At 36.7% G+C, this 22,986-nt stretch overlaps 1 protein-coding gene across 6 annotated transcripts in view; it reads left to right on the forward strand.

Annotated features, from left to right (window-relative positions):
• Positions 1–22,974, forward strand: part of gramd1bb (GRAM domain containing 1Bb) — a 123,398-nt gene extending 100,424 nt beyond the window's left edge. For 5 of the 6 annotated variants that reach the window (XM_067389635.1, XM_067389632.1, XM_067389633.1 and 2 more), the window contains 16 exons: positions 2,778–2,862; positions 4,049–4,152; positions 4,826–4,921; positions 5,004–5,084; positions 6,313–6,428; positions 9,206–9,377; positions 9,459–9,651; positions 9,898–10,044; positions 11,985–12,103; positions 12,195–12,337; positions 12,432–12,535; positions 15,146–15,346; positions 15,440–15,530; positions 16,051–16,158; positions 17,685–17,808; positions 17,894–22,974. In XM_067389635.1, coding sequence (XP_067245736.1) covers positions 2,778–2,862; positions 4,049–4,152; positions 4,826–4,921; positions 5,004–5,084; positions 6,313–6,428; positions 9,206–9,377; positions 9,459–9,651; positions 9,898–10,044; positions 11,985–12,103; positions 12,195–12,337; positions 12,432–12,535; positions 15,146–15,346; positions 15,440–15,530; positions 16,051–16,158; positions 17,685–17,808; positions 17,894–17,983 — 1,974 coding nt within the window. In that variant the 3' untranslated portion in view covers positions 17,984–22,974. The other variant, XM_067389634.1, reaches the window with a different exon arrangement.
• The last annotated feature ends 12 nt before the right edge of the window (positions 22,975–22,986 follow it).

The raw sequence follows: 22,986 nt of genomic DNA on the forward strand, positions 1-22,986 counted from the left end.
ACTCCGAGAAGGACATTCTCTGAAAGCCAACAACCAGTTTGCAATGGAGATATTAGTAGCCATTGCATACTGAGGTAACAATTAATGATTGCTTGCGGAAGTAACTCGATGTTCCTTCTTTTAGTCACAGCGTTTACAGCCCGAAAAAGCAAGAAGAATCAAGACGAACACATTTACAGAGGCTTTCCCAGCAGCAAACTGGAACAAACAGCAGCATAATAAAGTATCTGTCTGCCAAGGTTACTAAAGGCCACTTGCATGTGAGTGTGTTTTTGAGAGCCACACTTGAATCATGTGGCGCTAGTCAGAAGAGCCAAACACTCACACCCTGATAGAGGTTACACCCTGATGAACATCTGCGATAGCGTGGGCATACCTTGAAGGAGCGACTGAATCTTGGATACTTATTTACAGACCAAAAATATTATCAGGATCTCGCGTCTCAGCGGAGTGTCATTGATGAACTGATCGATCCGCCGGCTGTAGTAAGAGAGAGGCACGGAAACATGGATTCATCATTTGGCTCTCAGGAGGACTGGGAGACCCTAATGGAGCTGGAGGAGGCTTTGGCAGGGTGGTTAATTCAGGGTTCAGACTGGGACCAGGAGTGGCACTGGGGCCCGAGGGACGACCCATACCAGGATGAGGAAATACCTGCCGTGAGTCTCCATAAAGATTCAACAAAAGACTAGTTTAGGGTACACTGTTGATAGTCATAGGTCAATGTTACAACATGAAAATTAGCCTATATGAATATATAATAAAAAAACTATTGTGTATAAATACAGTGTATACCAGTGGTATTCAAATGGCGGTTCCAGACCAATATTTTACAGTTTCTACAGATTAAAGTGAGCATCGCTCGCACCACAATCGCTCAGGGTCGTTTACGGTAATGATCTTTCAGTGCTACATCTTCTAATATTTTGATCTATTCTAGAGCCAAACGCGCTTCATCCAAGCCCTTTTCCACGTTGTTTCTCTCTCGCTAAAGACATAAAGAGCTGCAGATGACACGGTTATTTTAACAACAGTAGCAGAAACAGTGAGCAGCAAAATAGATACTTTTGCTAACACACTGCAGAAAACGAGAATGCAACAAATACAATTATTTTATCTGTCATACAGATGACTCCGACCGTTTAACTAAACCAGCTTTGTTGATATGGAAGCTTATTTCCACCACTAAATAAAAAAATAAAAAGGTTATTGCGAGTTTTTATCTTACAATTCTGACTTTTTTCTCAGAAGTATGATTTCGATTTAAACTCGCAATTGTGAGTTATAGTTAGAATTGCGATATATAAAGTTTTTTCTCACAATTTCAAGATAAAGGCCTAAACTCACAATTGCGAGTTATAAAGTTTGAATTGCATGATATAAACACATAATTGCATCTTAGAAAGTCAGAATTGTCTTAATAACTCGAAATTGTGAGTTTATATCTCAATTCTGAGAAAGAAAAGTAAGAATTGTGAGATAAAAAGTTGCAATTACCTTTTTATTTTTTATTTCATGTCGGAAACAAGCTTCCATAAGTTTAGTCAACTTTAGAGCTTAAACCTTAAACCTTTTGAGTTTTTTTTTTTTTTTTTTTTTTTTTTTTCATTCATTATTAATCACCATATTATGAGCATTTCATATTAAACAATGTTATAATTTTGAAAATTATTTAAAGATGGCAAAGGGAAGACAAAAAACTTTGAAATTACTTGTTAACTTTGTTTTGTGCTCATGATGAGAGTTTTGATTATTAGATTATGTACGTTGTTTGTTTTTAGTAGTTTATTACTTTATGCAAAATATAAAAATGGTCCATACTTTTCTGAAGAGGTAAACCCTGTTTTCTCAGTCCAAAAACCTTCTATATGCCATACACGCAGGTGACTAAATGTAAAAAAAAAAAAATAAATAAATAAATAAATAGCATTTAGGATTTTTTATTTTACAAAGTACTATGGCTTCCCGGATAGAAATGTCTAACTGTTCCAAAAAAGTATTGTCCGGACCTCCACTGGGAAGGAAATACAGAGACCGGACCTCTTGGAACTTTAATTGAATACCCCTGGTGTATACAGTATTGTACATACATGTTTTAAATTTTTTACTTTTCACTCAAATTTTTATTCTTATAAAATAATTTAATGTTTATACAATATAAATTAATATAATCTAAAATAATAATACAAATATTGAATTAGTAAAAACATTATATATATATTATATTATATTATAATCTATCCATCCATCCATTCTCCAAACTGCTTATTCCTACATATAATATTAACACATACATATAGTTTCATTCTAAAGGTATTTTTGATATTTTCAAGGTATTTCTCACAGATTGTTATTGTTTTTTTCTTCCGTGGCAATAGTGTATCACATTTAATATTGTGTGTATGGCTCACCATTTTACACGGCTGATCTCAAGACACCTTATCAAAGCTGAAGTGATTTGGATTGTCTTTTCTTCGAGCATTTGTCTTTAAAGGCTATCTTTGCTCTGCTGTTAATGATGCAAGGTACTTTCGCTCATTAGCAGGAGTGAAGAGTGCGTCTGTGAATGAGAAGCAGTGTGAAGTCATCGTTTACTCCAGTCTCTTCTGTCGCGCCACAGTGGGAATGAACTCATTGTGGTTCATCTCACGCTGCTGCATGGCAAAACTAAACCAGCATTTGACTGACGTTCAGCTGTGAAAGAGCAGAATGGCTGTTTCGTACTGAGTACGAATGTGTGAGTGTGTTCCTCATCTACTGCTTTATTTGTTTTGTAGGTCCTCAGTCCCACATATAAGCAGCGTAATGAAGACTTCAGGAAACTCTTCAAGCAGTTGCCGGACACAGAGCGTCTTATTGTGGGTAAGAGTGTAATCATTAACACACAAAAGAGTTATGTGCAATAAAATTTGCATTTAGACAGTATTCATGCCAAGTGAGTTTGGTCACATAATAGATTTTTGCATTATACAATGGAAAAGGCTAAATGACCATTTATTTAAAGTGCATTTTCATACTGATCTGATCAAAAATCATAATATCCACTTTAAACCTGTTTTTTTCTTTTTCTTTTTTTTTTTTTTCATTTTGTCTAAAAGCAAATAAAGCTCCCCATAGAAAAAATAATAATAATAAAAGAAAGAATTTTGTTTAAATAGAACTTTCTCTTGACACCAGAGTGTTGATGTGCCAAACACATGCTGGCTGGCTTTATGACTACAGAAATGATTATAGGTTTTATTTTATTTATTTATTTATTTTTCTTTATTTTTTTAATGTATTTTTATCTTATGTGAAAATTCTAATTTTACTATAGATCATTTAGTTATTTTTTATAGTGAAATTAAGTTGCTACATTGACCTATATTGCATAACATTTTGGCTTATTTCTAAAGAATATTGTTAAAGTATACAGTCTTTATAATAAATAATCTTTTTACTTTACTTTGTACGAATGTTTTTTGTCTTTGGGAAAATAAATATTTTTGATTAAAATAAAATCCAAATTTAAGATTTGATCCAAACCATAAATATAATTTGAGAAAAATAAATTAATTTGGCTGTAACAAATGAGAGTATTTTTTTTTAAAGTTGGTCCAAAGGATTTTTTTTTTCAGTGTATGTGAATACTGTATTTAATATTCATATACTTTCATTAAATTTTTATTAAAATATTCAACAATTTTATATGAAAGGTCCATTTGACTTTAGAGAGTGTCAATTTATAATTAATAATAAAATTATATTTAACTATATGCAATGTATAGTTGCTGGCAAATAGATGAAGATGTTCAAAACACAAAGTTTTAATGAAAACCAAAACAAATTGAACATGACTATAAAACTATAATTAATAAGTAACTATTAAAATTATAATTAATAGTTTACTTAATTTATAATTTCATCAAAGACAGTTTAAAGGTACTTCATTTTATGCAATTATTTTCTCCTTTTATTTGGAACTTGATGGATGGCAAAAAAATATTGAATTGAATGATTTGACAGTAGGGACATCTTTTGAACTTTGACCTTGTCCTCTCATTGGCAGACTACTCCTGCGCTCTACAGCGGGACATTCTCCTGCAGGGCCGCCTCTACCTCTCCGAAAACTGGATCTGTTTTTATAGCAACATCTTTCGCTGGGAGACACTGGTATGATATAATTTAAAGTGCCCCATTATGTTTTTTTTTTTTTTTTTTTTTTTTTAGATATTATCTTTCATGTAGTGTGTTATATAGCTTTTTTGAATGTGAAAAGTCTGCAAAGTTTCACAGATCGAAGCAAACAATAAATGGAAGCCTATGGCTGTCCGCGAACAACGTCTACTTTGACCCTCAAACACTGTAGTTGTGAAGACGCTGTTTTCTGCACTGCCAAAGCAAATCCACTTTGCTGCACTTCCAAAGGATGAGATTGATATGCTAAAATCCATGCCATCGTTACTGTTCGTATCAATGTGTATCAAGCACTTAGGAAGATCTGGAGCTGAAATTCAGATATGGTAATGGGTGTTTGGTTTCTGACCAGTCACAACAGACTGGGCCTTCTGACCAATCAGAGCAGGGCAGGCTCTCGGAAAGGAGATCAAATGATCAAACCATTTCAGACACTGTGTAAAAAGAGCTGATGCTGCAATGTATATTATGAGAAAATTAAATTGTTTTTTGATCTTGGATGCATGAAAACCTATTGTAGGAAACTCCAAAACAAAAATAAGAACCTTTAATATAGCATAACAGGGGCACACAAACTTTAGGAGCTGCAGCCTGTAAGATTGGAGAAGAGTTATGTTGTGTTTTGTTGTTCTGTTGCATGCGTGAACAGCTTACAGTACGGCTGAAAGACATCTGCTCCATGACGAAAGAGAAAACAGCACGCCTGATTCCCAATGCCATCCAGGTGTGCACAGACACTGAGAAGGTGAGAGACACACAACCACACTCAGATATGTCAGCACACGTTAACAAATTCATTAAGTTAAAGTTTGTGATCTTCCCTTCAGCACTTTTTCACATCGTTTGGTGCTAGAGACAGGACCTACATGATGATGTTCAGACTGTGGCAGAATGCACTGCTGGACAAGGTGAGAATATGCTAGTGTTGTCAATACTGATACTGAAATTTAAAAAAGCAATGGCCAATCAGTGATGTTTAAGTTAATGGTAACACTTTAGTATAGGGAACACATATTCACTATTAACTCTGACTTTTGCCTCAATAAACTCCTTATTTACTGCTTATTAATATAGTTAGTAAGGTATTAAGGGATGTAGAATATGGTCATGCTGAATAAGGCATTAATATGTGCTTTATAAGTACTAATATTCTAGTAATATGCATGCTAATAAGTAACTAGATACTAAAGTATTACCAAGTTAATCCACTCAACAGCTCAATATGTGTTTTATTCAGCACAAGTTCTGTACCCTTGCAAATCCTTTTATTATAACCAACAAAGTGTAAACACAATGTAAATAAGAGATTCTCTGTGCAGTTTTTATTATTATAATGGAATATTTTGCAAGAGAACACAAGAGTGTGATATTTTGCGAGAATACAGTCAGTGAGTTTGTGCTGAACTGAATTGATGGACAGCTTCAGTGATTATTTAAAGAGTGCACTTTGCTTTTTCATGCTGCCAAGTACACACTGGACTGACAACCGCATTTAAATGTGGGAATCTGCGATGATTGACAGTGATAACCATAGCAACGAGCAGGGAAAAAAAAATCTCATACTTTATGTTAAAATAGATTTTTTTTGGAAACATAAAATGAAGAACAAAGAAACACATTGCAAAGAACAAGTCTATACTTGTAATATGTAATGTGTTTCTTTATCCTTCATTGTATTACAAACTTTTTACTTGGTCTTTTTAAACAATGTTTATTGTTTTTGAAGGCTACATGCTATTTTAAATATATTACAAATAATTAATATCATTTATAATTAACTGATTTAATTCTTTTTTTATTTTCAAATAGTTCAATAAAATAATTAAGTAGTTAAGTGATGAAAGGATATAAAGGAAAGGTTGTGCAGAGAGCCCTTATATGGACATTTTTGGGTGTGTTTAATGCAAATGACTAACCTCAGGCATTTAGAATATTCCAAATTCATTAACATTAGAACAAAGGAACAAATTCATGTGTGTAAGCACGCGTTGTGAATTAGGCTGATTTTTTGCAAGAAGTTTGCATATAGTTATAAATAATCCACACAGTTATTAGTGAATTACCTGTGTAGAACATTTTGAGCAATAATAGATTTGTTATATCTGAGCTCATAATGACAGCTGTCTCTGTGTTCAGCCCCTCTGCCCTAAAGAGCTCTGGCACTTTGTACATCAGTGCTATGGCAATGAGCTGGGCCTCACTAGTGACGATGAAGACTACGTGCCGCCTGATGATGATTTCAACACAATGGGGTGAGTTAAACGTGCATGCTTTGTAGGGCTGTCCCCGACTAAAGATTTTTCTAGTCGACTATTAGTTGTTCATTTAAGCCATTAGTCGACTAGTCGCACGTTTATTATATTAATTTAAAGGTGCCATTGAATTGATAATTGAACTTATCTTGGCATAGTTGAATAACAAGAGTGCAGTACATGGAAATGACATACAGTGAGTCTCAAACTCCATTGTTTCCTCCTTATATAAATCTCATTTGTTTAAAAGACCTCCTGAAAACAGGCGAATCACAACATAACAACGACTGTTACGTAACATTCGGGATCATTAATATGTACGCCCCCAATATTTGCATATGCCAGCTCATGTTCAAGGCATTACACAAGGGCAGCCAGTATTAACGTCTGGATCTGTGCACAGCTGAATCATCAGACTAGGTAAGCAAGCCAGAACAATAGCAAAAAATGGCAGATGGAGCAATAATAACTGACATGATCCATGATATCATGATATTTTTAGTGATATTTGTAAATTGTCTTTCTAAATGTTTCATTAGCATGTTGCTAATGTACTGTTAAATGTGGTTAAAGTTATCATAATTTCTTACTGTATTCACGGAGAAAAGAGCCGCTGCTATTTTCATTTTTAAACACTTGCAGTCTATATAATTCATAAACACAACTTCATTCTTTATAAATCTCTCCAACAGTGTAGCATTAGTCGTTAGCCACGGAGCACCGTCAAACTCATTCAGCATCAAATGTAAACATCCAAATAAACACTGTACTTACGCGATTAGACATGCTGCTTGACGAACACTTTGTAAAGATCCATTTTGAGGGTTATATTAGCTGTTTGAACTTTGTTTATGCAATGATAGAGTCGAGAGCTCGGGAGGGGGCGGAGAGCGCGAGCAATTAAAGGGGCCGCAGCCTGAATCGGTGCATTTCTAATTATGCCTCAAAATAGGCAGTTAAAAAAATGAATTAAAAAAAAACTATGGGGTAGCTGAAACACCTTAGACTTATATTACATCTTGTAAAAAAAAAACGTTCGATGGCACCTTTAATTACTTATATAAACTGGGGGATGGCATTGGAAAATGGTTTGAGTTTCAGGGCTGAGAAAGAACGTTATATGTAACATTGCTAACATTGTTCTACTTTACAGAGAAATTTTAAACCATGTGAACGCATAAAGCTTGCCACATCACACCGACAAAAGTAATGATAATGGATGTGTCAGAAAAAAAACATCAAGGAGACTGAACATTTTAATAATTTATTAAGAAATTAGTGTTTTCTGCAAAGATTAATTTGATGACGCAAAGATTAATTTGATAAGCACAGTACTTACTCCGCACGAACACTTGGATATGAGCCTAATAATAGCCCCCATTTATCTAGGTTAATGTCAGAGTGAGCGAACATGTAAAGTGGTTAACGTTAGGCTACTACCAAAGTCCCCTTCAAGGAAAGTCTGTTCACTTGTTGGCCAAATTTGCAACGCCACCGGGCAGCAATTTCATTCATCCAGGACCAAGTCCTATCAATTTGAATGGGGGAATCCTAAAATCTCAAAAACTGCTTTGCAAACTCTCAATTAAATAACATTGTTCAAATCAGCAACAAAATCTGACATGAACTGTCCCATAGATGTAAAAAAACTTATTTTTCAGGATAGATGAGCCAGTGCGCATGTGCAGTCCTAAGCGCAAGACATTTCCTGTGGAGCTTTCTATGGAAGCTTGTTTCCGCCACATAATAAAACAATTTAAATGATAATTGCGACTTTTTTTTTCTCAGAATTTTGACTTTTTTTCTCGCAATTCTGACTTCTTTTCTCAGAAATGTGAGATATAAACTCGCAGTTGTAAGTTATAAAGTCCAATTTTGAGGGAAAAAATACTTTTTCACAGAATTGCAAGTTTATATCTTACAATTGTGACTTTATAATTAGATTTTATATCACACAATTCTGACTTTATAATGCAATTGCGAGAAAAAAGTTTACATATATATAAATATACGCAATTCTGAGATAAAAGGCAAAATTGTGAGAAGTAAACTCACAATTCTGAGAAATAAAGTCAGAATTGCGAGTTTACATCTCACAATTTTGCCTTTTTTCTCAGAATTGTGCAATATAAACTTTGTGAGAAAAATTGTGAGAATTGTGAGCAATTGTGAGAAAAAAAGGCAGAATTGCATTATATAAACTCGTAATTTTACATTATAAAGTCCAGTTCTGAGGAAAAACTTTTTTTTGTTTTACAGAATTGCAAGTATATATCTCACAATTGTGACTATAACTCACAACTACAACTTTTTATCACCCAATTCTGACTTTATAACATGCAATTCTGAGTTTATATCATGCAATTCAAAAAAAAAAAAGGCAGAATTGCATTATATAAACTCGTAATTTTACATTATAAAGTCCAGCTCTGAGGAAAAACTTTTTTTTTTTTTTACAGAATTGCAAGTATATATCTCACAATTGTGACTATAACTCACAACTACAACTTTTTATCACCCAATTCTGACTTTATAACATGCAATTCTGAGTTTATATCATGCAATTCAAAAAAAAAAAAAAAAAAGGCAGAATTGTGAGATGTAATCTCGTAATTGCGGGAAAAATGTCTTCCATAGTTTTCTGTGACTAAGCCTCTTCTCATCGATTAACGTTTAGTCGACAAAAATCCCACATATTCAAATTTGGTGTTTAACAGACATGAATATTGGACAAATATATCATATATTTCACATTCCTTCTTTGTATGCATGTTCAGATACTGTGAGGAGATCCCAGCCGAGGAGAACGAGGTCAGTAATGATAACTCATCCAAGAGCAGCAGTGAGAACAAACAAGACAACAGTTCACCTCTGACACACAAGAGATCCATCACCCACTCCACCATCACCTCCACCACACCTCCCAGCAGCACTGATACACCACTGTCTGTGAGTATACAAGCTCGTGTGCGCTTCACGGATGCCATTTTAAGAGACTGCATTTAAAATTGTACCCTCTGCTGGTTTCAGTTTGACATTGCAGCTGAGGAGTACACAGACTGCCTTGCTGATGGAGATCTGCTGCCACTCCCTCTGCTGGCTGAGGAGAGGAACAGCGAGCCGGCCAGTCCTCTGGACCCTGTGCCGCCACCCGCACTCGACTTCAACGACAACGAGGATATACCCACTGACCTCAGTGATTCCTCAGAAACACATGATGAAGGTTTGAAGAACTTCTTGTGTTATTGCCTCCTTAACTATAAAAATGTTTCAACAGTTTGGAAGCAACACAATGTTGATTTTCATCAATTAATTGTTGCACCTTAACGCACGTACATATATATATTCAGAAGTCATAAATACATATTCAGTCTTACTCTGGAAACATCATTTGCACTGCAAACAGAATGAGACTCTACACATACTCTGATGCAGTACAATTCATCTTTATGTTGAAATGTGTATTCAGGAGATGAGGTTCAAGCATTCCACGAGGATCTGAATGGCCGTCAGTACATTAACGAGGTGTATAAATTCAGTGTTGATAAGCTGTACGGCATCCTCTTCACGGAGTCCCAGTTCATGACAGACTTTATGGAGCAGAGGAGATTCACAGGTCAGAACCCTTCAAAAACATCTCATCTCACTGAACTGTTAGATGCTCCAAAATAAACTCTGATCAAGACCATGAGGAGGTTTATTTATCTATAAAGTCCAGCTCTCTGTATATTACATGGCTACTTGGCAAATAATTAAATATTGAAATTAGTTTATTTTATTATTTTAATAAATGTATTATTTATTTCCCATTTCAGTACTTAACTACACATCTAGATTACTTCTGATCAGTGTTATTTTAGTATCATTGAGATACCATTATAGTTTTTGTCAGTGGCGAGGCCAGTGAGTGGACCTCTGTGCCAACTCAAATAACATCATTTTACAGTAGGCCTACATAGGCCTACTGTACACAATTAAGATAAGTTAAATGCGATTTATTGTCAGCCAACAGTTTCATGAAAACAACAAAATCCGTTTATAAGTAAAATAACCAATGAACAGAATAAGACCAACAAACAAATGTAAATAATCATAGATGGAGCATGTGTGTGAGGCTGGTCTAGGAGCAGTTTTCTCTGTAATAATAGCATATTGGCGATTTGGCAAACTAGTGCGTAGCTGTGTTTGTGCTCTAAAGAGCATCAAAGGTTTCTATTTACATTGTGCAATGAAGCCAATCACACACATGTCTGTTGATTTCTTGAACACAAAGGCCAATCAGAGTTGTATAAGTTAGTCCAAAGTTCAAAGTGCAGAGTTCTGTTTGCTCGCAAATCCTCTCTTTATAACAAAGTGTAGACGATATGGGAACAAGAGGTTCCTTGTGCAGTGCAGACAGCTTCATTGAGTATAACAGTGCGTGGTGAGATTATTGCGTTAACTAAGATGAGTGACAGCTTTTGCACGATTATAAAGGGAACACTCTTTGTGCGCTTTCTATGCGATATTTAATCAATTCAGAGTTTGAATAAATCTTTTGTTTTTCATGCTTGACCAGCAGCCACATACACTCTGAAGTTTACTGTCATGTATGCGTGATTTTTTTGTTTAGTTTTTTAAATGTCTATATATTTTTTATTTTATTTCAGTATTAGTTATTTTAGTAAATCAAGTTAAACTGAATGAAAATGAGAAGTGTTGACTTGGCAACTAGCTGAAATAAAATAATTAAAATGTTTTGGGTTTTTTTCAGTTAACATTTTATTTAAATCAGCAGAAATGGTTTTTGGGTTTAGTTTTAGTTTCAGTTAACTATGATAACCATGATTGAGATGCTATTACAGTTTTTATTAATATTTCACTTTTACATTTTACATTTTCATTTTATTTTTTTTATTTTTTGTCTTTTTTTTTGTCTTGTCATTTTAGTTTTTTTCAGTCTTTTTTTATTATTATTATTATTTCACTTAAATTTTTATTTAAGTTAAACTAAATGAAAATGAGAAATGCCTTGGAAATTAGCTGAAACAAAATAAGTTTACATTGGAGGAACAAGCCATTTAAAGCCATTTACAGTTTTTTATATTTTATTTTATTTCAGTTAACGTTTATTTTATTTCAAGTAATGAAAAAGTTATTTATGGTTTTAGTTTCAGTTAACTACGATAATCATGATTGAGATACTATTACAGTTTTTATTAATATTTCACTTTTACATTTTGAATTTTCATTTTATTTATTTTTTATTTTTTTTGTCTTGTGTCATTTCAGTTTTTGTTTTCTTAAAACAAACAGTCTTTTTAGTTTTTTTTAGTTTTTTATTTCAGTTTTAGTTATTTTAATACATTAAGTTAAACTAAATGAAAATGAGAAATTATGCCTTGGAAACTAGTTTACATTTTTTATATTTTATTTTATTTCAGTTAACGTTTATTTTATTTCAGTTTAAGTAATGAAAAAGTTATTTATGGTTTTAGTTTTAGTTCATATAAAATAACTCTGCTTCCGACATGCTTGCATTGGTTATACATTCAATTTTCACACATCCATTCACAGATGTGGTGTATCACCCTTGGAAGAAGGAGGATGCTGGAAATCAGACGAGAGAGATCATGTACACAATCTCCCTGACCAACCCGCTGGCTCCTAAAACAGCTACAGTTACTGAGACTCAGGTGAGACGTTCATCTGGACTGGACTTCTTCACAATACAGAATTTATGTGTTTCGTTTAAAATGTTTGAAATGTAACTTCTCCCTGAATTAGACCCTGTATAAGGCCAGCCAGGAGAGTGAGTGCTACATCATCGATGCGGAAGTCATCACTCATGATGTGCCGTACCATGACTACTTTTACACCCTAAACCGCTACATGCTAACACGCGTGGCCAAGAACAAGTGTCGGCTGAGGTACGGATGAACAGGACGGTAGTTTTTTTATGGCGAAAGTCAAACAGAACGAGGCAGGTGTGTGTTGACAATAATGTGATTCAACTGTCTTCAGGGTTTCTACAGAACTGAGGTACAGGAAACAGCCATGGGGGCTCGTGAAGGGCTTCATTGAGAAGAACTTCTGGAGTGGGCTAGATGAGAACTTTAAAAGCCTTGGTAAGACACAATTTTGAATTATGAGCTCCACCTACAACAATAGAGCTCCACACACAATAATAGGAATTCGCGCCAAAAGCAGTATTGAGCTCAACTCATAACAAACTTGAACTCCATCTACAACATTTCTTCTTATTATCAATGTTGATAACAATGTTGCTTAATAAAAGTATTAATTTATTTTAAAAGAATGAATCCACAACAATATCAAGCCCCATGCACAACATTGAGCTCCACCCACAATACTAAGCCCCACCCTCAACAAAACTGAGTTCCAGCCATAACAAAATTAACTTTGCCCACAAAAATATCGTCCCATCCACTACAATATCCAGCCACAAGCACAATTTTGAGCTCCAACCACAACAAAATGGAGCCCCACCCACAACAACATTGAGCTCCACCCACAACAATAACAAGTCCCACCCGTAACAATATAGAGCCCCTCCACAACAACATTGAGCTCCACCCACAGCAAGAATGAGTCCCACCCACAATGAAATTGAGCAACACCCTCAACAAAATTGAACTTCACCCAAATTACAAACCCGATTCAAAAAAAGTTGGGACACTGTACAAATTGTGAATAAAAAAGGAATGCAATAATTTACAAATCTTATATTTTATTCACAATAGAATATAGATAACATATTAGATGTTGACAGTGAGACATTTTGAAATGTCATGCCAAATATTGGCTCATTTTGGATTTCATGAGAGCTACACATTCCAAAAAAGTTGGGACACGTAGCAATAAGAGGCCGGAAAAGTTAAATGTACGTATAAGGAACAGCTGGAGGACCAATTTGCAACTTATGAGGTCAATTGGCAACATGATCGGGTATAAAAAGAGCCTCTCAGCGTGGCAGTGTCTCTCAGAAGTCAAGATGGGCAGAGGATCACCAATTCCCCCAATGCTGCGGCCAAAAATAGTGGAGCAATATCAGAAAGGAGTTTCTCAGAGAAAAATTGCAAAGAGTTTGAAGTTATCATCATCTACAGTGAATAATATCATCCAAAGATTCAGAGAATCTGGAACAATCTATGTGCGTAAGGGTCGAGGCCGGAAAACCATACTGGATGCTCGTGATCTTCAGGACCTTAGACGGCATTGCATCACATACAGGAATGCTACTGTAATGGAAATCACAACATGGGCTCAGGAATACTTCCAGAAAACACTGTCGGTGAACACAATCCACCGTGCCATTCGCCGTTGCCGGCTAAAACTCTATAGGTCAAAAAAGAGCCATATCTAAACATGATCCAGAAGCGCAGGCGTTTTCTCTGGGCCAAGGCTCATTTCAAATGGACTGTGGCAAAGTGGAAAACTGTTCTGTGATCAGACGAATCAAAATTTGAAGTTCTTTTTGAAAAACTGGGACGCCATGTCATCCAGACTAAAGAGGACAAGGACAACCCAAGTTGTTATCAGCGCTGAGTTCAGAAGCCTGCATCTCTGATGGTATGGGGTTGCATGAGTGCCTGTGGCATGGGCAACTTATACTTCTGGAAAGGCACCATCAATGCTGAAAGGTATATCCAAGTTCTAGAACAACATATGCTCCCATCCAGATGTCGTCTCTTTCAGGGAAGACCTTGCATTTTCCAACATGACAATGCTAGACCACATACTGCATCAATTACAACATCATGGCTGCGTAGAAGAAGGATCCGGGTACTGAAATGGCCAGTCTGCGGTCCAGATCTTTCACCCATAGAAAACATTTGGCGCATAATAAAGAGGAAGATGCGACAAAGAAGACCTAAGACAGTTGAGCAACTAGAAGCCTGTATTAGACAAGAATGGGACAACATTCCTATTCCTAAACTTGAGCAACTTGTCTCCTCAGTCCCCAGACGTTTGTAGACTGTTATAAAAATAAGAGGGGATGCCACACAGTGGTAAACATGGCCTTGTCCCAACTTTTTTGAGATGTGTTGATGCCATGAAATTTAAAATAAACTTATTTTTCCCTTAAAATTATACATTTTCTCAGTTTAAACATTTGATATGTCATCTATGTTGTATTCTGAATAAAATATTGAAAATTGAAACTTCCACAACATTGCATTCTGTTTTTATTCACAATTTGTACAGTGTCCCAACATTTTTGGAATCGGGTTTGTATATCAGGTCCCATCTACAACAATACCAAGCCCCAGGCAGAATATTGAGTTCCACCCACAACAATATTGAGCCCCACCCTCAACAAAATTGAGCTTCAGCCATAACAAAATTAAACGTTACTCACAACAATATCAGGTCAAATCCACAGCAATATCAAGCCCCATGCAGAATATTGAGCTCCACCCACAAAAATAACAAAACCCACCCTCAACAAAATTGAGCTCCATCCATGACAAAATTAAACTTCACCCAAATAATATCAGCTCCCATCCACATCAATATCGAACCCCAAGCAGAATATTGAGCTCAACCCACAACAAAATGTAGCTCCCAACCATAAACGTTTAGTCCCAACCATAAAATTATTGAGCCCCACCCATAGCAACATTAAGCTATGCCCATAACAAAATGTAACTTTGCCCACAACAATACCAAGCCCCACCCACAACAACATTGAGCTGTTGTTTTTGTTTTGTCAGAGCTGGAATTAGCAAAGATGGAGGACGCTCTAATGGAAAGCCACAGACTGTCTCCTAAATCTAAAGCACTGAAGAACTCCACCCTGAGGCGGAGAAAAAGGGGTCTCGCCCACCTCCGCACAGCCCATCTAGATGAGACTCTCAGCCCTGTTACCACGCCAACAGACGAGGAGGTCATCCACCGCATCAAACACGTGGCAGGTAAGCTCATGCACATCCAAATATTCACATACACTAATGATTTTAGGTTTAAATCTATATGAATGGTTGCATTTGCATGTGCTCCGCCCACAGGTTCCACTCAGACAAGACACATTCCTGAGCACTCGCCAGGGGGCGGGATTTTCTGCAACCTCTCTAAACCATTACTCATCATCAGCTTTGTGTAAGTAGTACTCATTTTGTTTATACTCTCTTAACTAGAACTAGATATGAGTTTGTTCATTGGTATGTTTGTTTTTATAAATCTGACTTGGTGAAATCTTTTTTTTTTTTTTTTTTTTTTTGGTTTTGCCTTGTGGCTGGCCTTAGGATCTGTATAAGGTACATTCCCTTACTGATTTGAAATATTTATCCATTCTGTTCAGAAAATCCCATCCCTATCCTGCCATTCTAGTCCATTTTCTTGGTGCCCCTCTATCAGATTTATGCTGCGCTCCATTCAACAAGTTGGAAAAAGAGCAATAAAATGCAATAGACAATTGCACAGCATTATCATTTGTTTCTGTGGACAATAGTAAGAATATTTCACGTTTGACTTTGAATGGAATGCAGCAAAAATGTATGTCTGTATGTGGCACATTTCCTAAACTCCCACTCTGCTCATCATGTCCAGCCTTTTTCATCACTGAATGTGTCCATGGTCTTCTTGAAGGTGTGCTCAGTTGTTTGTTGTCTCTCTGCAGTCTGGTGCTACTGGTGTTTTTGAATGTGATGCTGTTCTATAAACTCTGGATGCTGGAGTATTCTGCACAGAGCCTCACCAGCTGGCAGGGCTTACGTCTACATGAGAGGTACAACCCTATAATTTTGAATAGTTCATGTTCAACACAATTGATGACTATGAAAAACTATAAAAATAAAACATTTTTTGTTGTGTCAACACAACAAAAAATGCATTTACAAAAAAGTGTTAGTGTTTTTTAGTTGAATGTAGATTGCAGACAGTTTAAATGGCTTGTTCCTCCAGTAGATACTGCAGTTGAATTGGGTATGCTGCTTTTTTTTCATGTTCCATTACGTTTTGTGATATTCCACCTAACCAGCAGAGGACGGCATGGAGTTTTGCCCTCTGCATGATTTTATAATTTTTCAAACTCAAGTCGTACAAACATGGGTACTGTACTTTTTGACCTCCTGGCATATCTGTTGTTGTTGGTTCCACCTTCAAATTCTGTTGTTTATATCAGCATTTCCATCTTCTGCTTTGACCAGTTCATGACAGTAACAACCCAACCGTGAGTGTTGGCATCTAGTGTACTCACAAATTACTGCAGTCAGTTCCAAGAATGTGCAGATAGTAGGACTACACTCACACCTACAACAGTATTGAGCCACGCCCACATCTGTGACATCAAGACACACCCACAATGATATTGAGCTCCACCTATTGCGATGTTGAGCCACTCGACAACAACGAGCCACACCACCCATTGTGAGCTCCTCCCACAAAATCAAGATCCACTCGCAATAGAGTGGTGAAACTATGACGCATTTTTGTAGGCCAAAACCGGAAGCGAGTTAGCATTTTAGCACTTCCGGTTCCATCGTCCCAAACTCAATGGGTTTTTTTGAATGCGTTTTTGGTTAAATGGCTGAAATAAGGTCTGTGGTATCTCACGCTCAAGATGCTTGATTTTTTTTAAGCTGTTACATGTCTTAAAAATGACGGTTGCTAACAAATAGCTAAATGGGACTACAGAGGCTGTCGGCAACATTAAACGTCATCACGCAAATCAGGTTAGCTCAGTCCGATTTTACAGCATAGTTATGCTTAAAACTGTGCTCTTACAAACTATTCTAATTCAAACTTTAAGGGAAAATGTTTTTAGATAAAGACTGAAAGAGTTGCTGGAAGCTTAGTGTTGGTTACGTTGAAATTGTGCGACCGTGTTGTAGTTCGCTTATAACCTTTAGCTTTTTGCTTCTGGTGACTGCATTTAAGCTTCAGTATTCATAAAAGTTGTGTTCATCTGTGAAAATTATCTTGATGGACAAAGCGTGTAAGTATCACACAACATTTGTTGATCACAGGGCTTATTTTTGGCAATAATCCAAAAGCCTATGAGAAAATCCTATTGCTTTTTTTTTTTTTTTCGAGGGAACCAGCGTGATGCTAACTGCCAAATGGTCTACAAAGTGACGTCATAATTCCACCACTCTAAAATATTGAGCTCAGCCCACACCAATATTGAGCCCCACCCACAATACTATTAAGCTCAGCCCACAAAAATGTTAAGTCACACCCACAACAATGAGCCACACCCACCATTGTGAGCTCCTCCCACAAAATACCATATGTGTTTATCTTGCATTTTAGCAGTAAACTGCCGCAGACACAGATGGAATGGGCACAGCTCCTGGAGTCCCAGCAGCGGTACCATGATGCTGAGCTGCAGAAATGGAGAGAAATTATCAAATCTTCCGTACTGTTATTGGATCAGGTATATACTGTAGTATGTCTGCATACACTCTGAAGTGATTTTACTGAACGTGATTATAATAGTACACATATGTGTCTTCATGCAGATGAAGGATTCCTTACTGAACCTACAGAAGGGTGTGGGACTGAGAGATTACAACGCAGACTCGGACGAGAAGAGGAGTCGATATTACTGACAGTTACCCTCCAGGCCACCAGGGTGCGCTGTGCAATGTAGAGCCACGTATAAGAACGAAAGGCAAAAAACAAAGGGGCCATCTGTGCGTATTTGACTATGCATACCAAACAAAAGAGACACTTGATAGAGACAAGAAGAAGAAAAAGAGATGGACCAGATACTGCCATCGGACGATGCAAGTGGACAGTCAACCCACAGGAAGTGGGGCCGTATCTGTCCCGTGGAATTGTGGGGCTGTTACAGTCCGAGTGGGCCCATCACTTTTCCAGCTTTCTTTCAGGTTCTCTTTCTGAGGATGTTACTGTACACTCCGGTCACAGGAACGGAACAGACGTGAGGAGGAGTGTCGGGAAAATGAAGAGCATGCTTTTTATTTTTTAGCCCTCCTCTCTTTTGAAGTGTTTTTATTGGTACAAAGAATGAGAAAAATGATCTTTTTAGTTTGCTTTTGACCGGTAACAGCACAGCTGCCCTGTCCCTTTTCCGTTTTTTGAGAGCTTTTCCACAGGAAGTGGTGTGATGAACGAGATCATTGAGCATTATGAAATCTAGTTCACTCATGCTGTAATATCAGGGCTGGTTTCCTTGATAATCCAGCGCTGGAAAGTTTCATTCAATGCTTAGTTTCTGCAAAAGGGCCATTTGCGCTAAAAACAGAGACCTTACATTTCTGTGAAGCGTTAAACCATTATGCTAATGTGTATTTGCACCAGAGAAAGACTGTGAAAAGGGACACCGCAGACAGGAAGATGGATCAAACATTTTTGATTACTAAACTGTGATATCTCCTGATTTATTTGAAGATGTAGGAAAATATATGAATATGTTTGAAATATATACTTTATTTGAGATTTAATATATATTTCAATATATGTAGAGGTCATTGCAGATATTTATTGTTAATTTATGTACATAGAACACTTATCAAAGCTCTAGACGGAAAGAGTTTATAATTATTAAACTGCGTTTTCTTCAGCAACACGCACAAGCACGTTTGAGACGTGTATCGTGATTTGATCGGTGTCTATTTTGGTGAATGTAAGTGTGTTCGTGTGACGTTTTAAATCATTCCACTTAGCACGTCTTGTGTCTTCCTCCCGGCACATGAAGCCAAACTGCCTTTTTCTTGCCCAGCAGCTCAATCCACTGGGCGTCTGTTTACACATCCGCCTGGCTTCAGAAAGCCGAGCGGTCTAAAAAAACGACCATATATCGGCTCGGCCCGATCCCACGCATGCACGCACGCTTTTCCTGCTGTGGCACCATTCCTGTTTTTTATTTCGTCTGAGGAGAGTCTGGAAAATACAGTGCCCTGCACATGACATGCAGGAAAAAAAATAGTAGGCTAAATCGTGTGTGTTGTTTAATAAGTCGTTCTCTCGATTTAGTAATCGTGCGCATGATTTAGCAAAACAAGGGAACAAAATAGTGAATCATGCGCACTATTTAGCAAGATTTTGTGTTTTGGGACCCCCTCGAAAATTAGATGTTTCATCTCAATGGGGTTATCGTTTCAATAAATTCAGTATCCATTCAATAAATTCAAATTGAGGGCAAATCGATTTAGCAAATTGAGGGAACGAAATAGTGAATCGTGCACACGAATTAGCAAATCGATGGAGCGAAATACTGAATCGTACGCACGATTTTGTAAATCGAGGGAGCGAAATACTTAATCGTACGTACGATTTAGCAAATCCGGGGAGTGAAATACTGAATCGTACGTACGAGTTAGCAAATCGAGGGAGCGAAATACTTAATCGTACGTACGATTTAGCAAATCGAGGGAGCGAAATACTGAATCGTACGTACGGTTTAGTAAATCGAGGGAGCGAAATACTGAATCGTACGCACGATTTAGCAAATCGAGGGAGCGAAATACTGAATCGTACGCACGATTTAGCAAATCGAGGGAGCGAAATACTGAATCGTACGCACGATTTAGTAAATCGAGGGAGCGAAATAGTGAATCGTGTACACAAATTAGCAAATTGAGGGAGCAAAATAGTGAATCCCTCGAAAATTAGATGTTTCATCTCAAGGGGCTATCGTTTCAATAAATTCAATATCCATTCAATAAATTCAAATTGAGGGCAAATCGATTTAGCAAATTGAGGGAACAAAATAGTGAATCATGCGTATGATTTAGCAAATCGAGGGAATTAAATGGTGAATCGTGCACACGAATTAGCAAATCGAGGGAGCGAAATACTGAATCGTACGTATGGTTTAGTAAATCGAGGGAGCGAAATACTGAATCGTACGCACGATTTAGCAAATCGAGGGAGCGAAATACTGAATCGTACGTACGATTTAGTAAATCGAGGGAGCTAAATAGTGAATTGTGTGCACGAATTAGAAAATCGAGGGAGTGAAATAGTGAACCGTATGTATGATTTAGCAAATCGAGGGAGCGAAAGTGAATCATGCGCACAATTTAGCAAATCGAGGGAGCGAAATAGTGAATCGTGCGCACAATTTAGCAAATCGAGGGAGCGAAATAGTGAATCGTGTACACAAATTAGCAAATTGAGGGAGCAAAATAGTGAATCCCTCGAAAATTAGATGTTTCATCTCAAGGGGCTATCGTTTCAATAAATTCAATATCCATTCAATAAATTCAAATTGAGGGCAAATCGATTTAGCAAATTGAGGGAACAAAATAGTGAATCATGCGTATGATTTAGCAAATCGAGGGAATTAAATGGTGAATCGTGCACACGAATTAGCAAATCGAGGGAGCAAAATACTGTATTGTGCGCATGACTTAGCAAATCGAGGGAGCGAAATACTGAATCGTACGCACGATTTTGTAAATCGAGGGAGCGAAATAGTGAATCGTACGTACGATTTAGCAAATCGAGGGAGCGAAATACTGAATCGTACATACGAGTTAGCAAATCGAGGGAGCGAAATAATGAACCGTATGCATGATTTAGCAAATCGAGGGAGCGAAAGTGAATCATGCACACGATTTAGCAAATCGAGGGAGCGAAATAGTGAATCGTGCACACGATTTAGCAAATCAAGGGAGCGAAATAGTGAATCATTCACACAAATTAGCAAATCGAGGGAGCGAAATAGTGAATCATTTGCACGAATTAGCAAATAGAGGGAGCTAAATCCTGAATCGTGCACACGGTTTAGCAAATCGAGGGAAGGAAATAGTGAATCGTGTGTACGATTTAGCAAATCGAGGTAGCAAAACAGTGAATCGTACGTATGGTTTACTTTTTTTTTCTGCATGTCATGTGCGGGGCTCCGTAGGAAAAGGTGGGAAACAACATGGAGCCCCTCACATGACAGGCAGGAAAAAAATAGTAGGCTAAATCATGTGCGTGATTTACATTTTTTCCTTGCATGTCGTGTGGGGCTCCATACTTTTGATTTTAAATTTAGCTGATAGCCCATATTTTGTCATCCTTTAAATCAGTCAAATAAAAGAAAAGTTATGGGAGGTAATTATGATACTTTTATAGAGCAAAAGTGCTCTAGCCTAAACCAAATGTAGTATTTATAGATGGTAGAATTTATTTATATATGATATAAAATGCAACAATTCCCTTTTTATGCAGACAAATATAAAAATAAATCTCATGTGAGACTACATGAAGAGATGTGGCACTTTACGTCCAGACGTTGTAGAACAGAAAGCCTGATATACAGTAAATATATGTTTGCCGGCACATTGCTGGTGGGACATATGATAATATTCCAGCTACAAACCACATGGTATTGTATTGATGAATGAATGTAAGATCTGGTTTTGTTTTCCCAGAAAAGCATTAGCAGTAATGTCATTTGAATCATGTATTTTACAGTCCAGCACTTTGGAATATGGTTTTTGGTTTTTGCTGTGGATTTTTCAAATCCATCTTTAGTGTTGCTCTGTGCAGTGTTTGAAGCCGGCATTTTATTCCAGAACGTATGTTTGTTGCAGTTGAACTACTGAGATAATTACACTTTTGACAGTTTTGCCTTCTGTTAAAAATCTCCTCTCAGTTATAAATCTTAAGAGCTTTTATTTTGGCATACGAGTGCATCTTGTTGGGTGTGATTTCTCTTTTTTCACTATGCTTGTTTAAAGAAAAGATGCTCATGGTTTGGTATTTTAGAACTGTTTGAAAATCAAATGAAATTACTGTCACAATCATGTTCACTGTACTGTATGTGTGTATGTGTGTGTGAATGCCTAATATGTGAAATCATATTTAATGAATTTTAAGTTTTTTTTGTTTTTGTTTTTTTTGTGAACCACCTGTTCTCTTCTGCTAAAATCTCCAAGAGTAAACATTACTGACTCCAACAGAGCAAAAAATTATGATTAACTTTCCACCTGATTGTTTTGCTCGTATGCAGCGACTTCTCATGACGTATCTGACCAAAGATTTGAGTTGTGAAAACTGTTTTGTCACTATTAGAGATTGAAATTATATTGAGCATTTGTGATAAAGTATTTAGGCAAAAGAAAGATTGTTCTAAATTTCATATCATACTCAGACTCTGTGCTGTGCGATTTGAGCGTCCACTGATGTCATTTCCACTGTACCTGTGCTGTAGTTCCTTGAACGACATGACAACTGTGTCCAAGCAACAAACTGTCTCACAAATCAACTGTTTTATTTTCTTGAAAGTGTTCTGATTGATTTCTGTAGATGTCCATCTGTGGCATCCTATAATTTAACTGCTGTAGCAATGACTCACTGTATTTTTTTTCTTTCTTTCTTACTTTCTTTCTTTCTTTCTTTCTTTCTTTCTTCTTTTTAGAATTGTTTTTATCTCTAGACAGGCTGGTTTGTACATGTTTCCATATGCACTGTATGTATATGACAATATGTGCAGTGTTCACTGATACAGGAAGCAGAACTGTGCTGTGCACAGTTTTTCATTCTTCCAACAACTTAATAGAGACTCTGATTGAGTGGCTCTCTGATCTATGTGAAGTAGACAGATTGCAAATAATAATAATAAAACAACACTGGGAAAATACCTTGTGATTTT

This window comes from Chanodichthys erythropterus, chromosome 7 (assembly GCF_024489055.1).
Source record: "Chanodichthys erythropterus isolate Z2021 chromosome 7, ASM2448905v1, whole genome shotgun sequence".
Lineage (NCBI taxonomy): Eukaryota > Metazoa > Chordata > Actinopteri > Cypriniformes > Xenocyprididae > Chanodichthys > Chanodichthys erythropterus.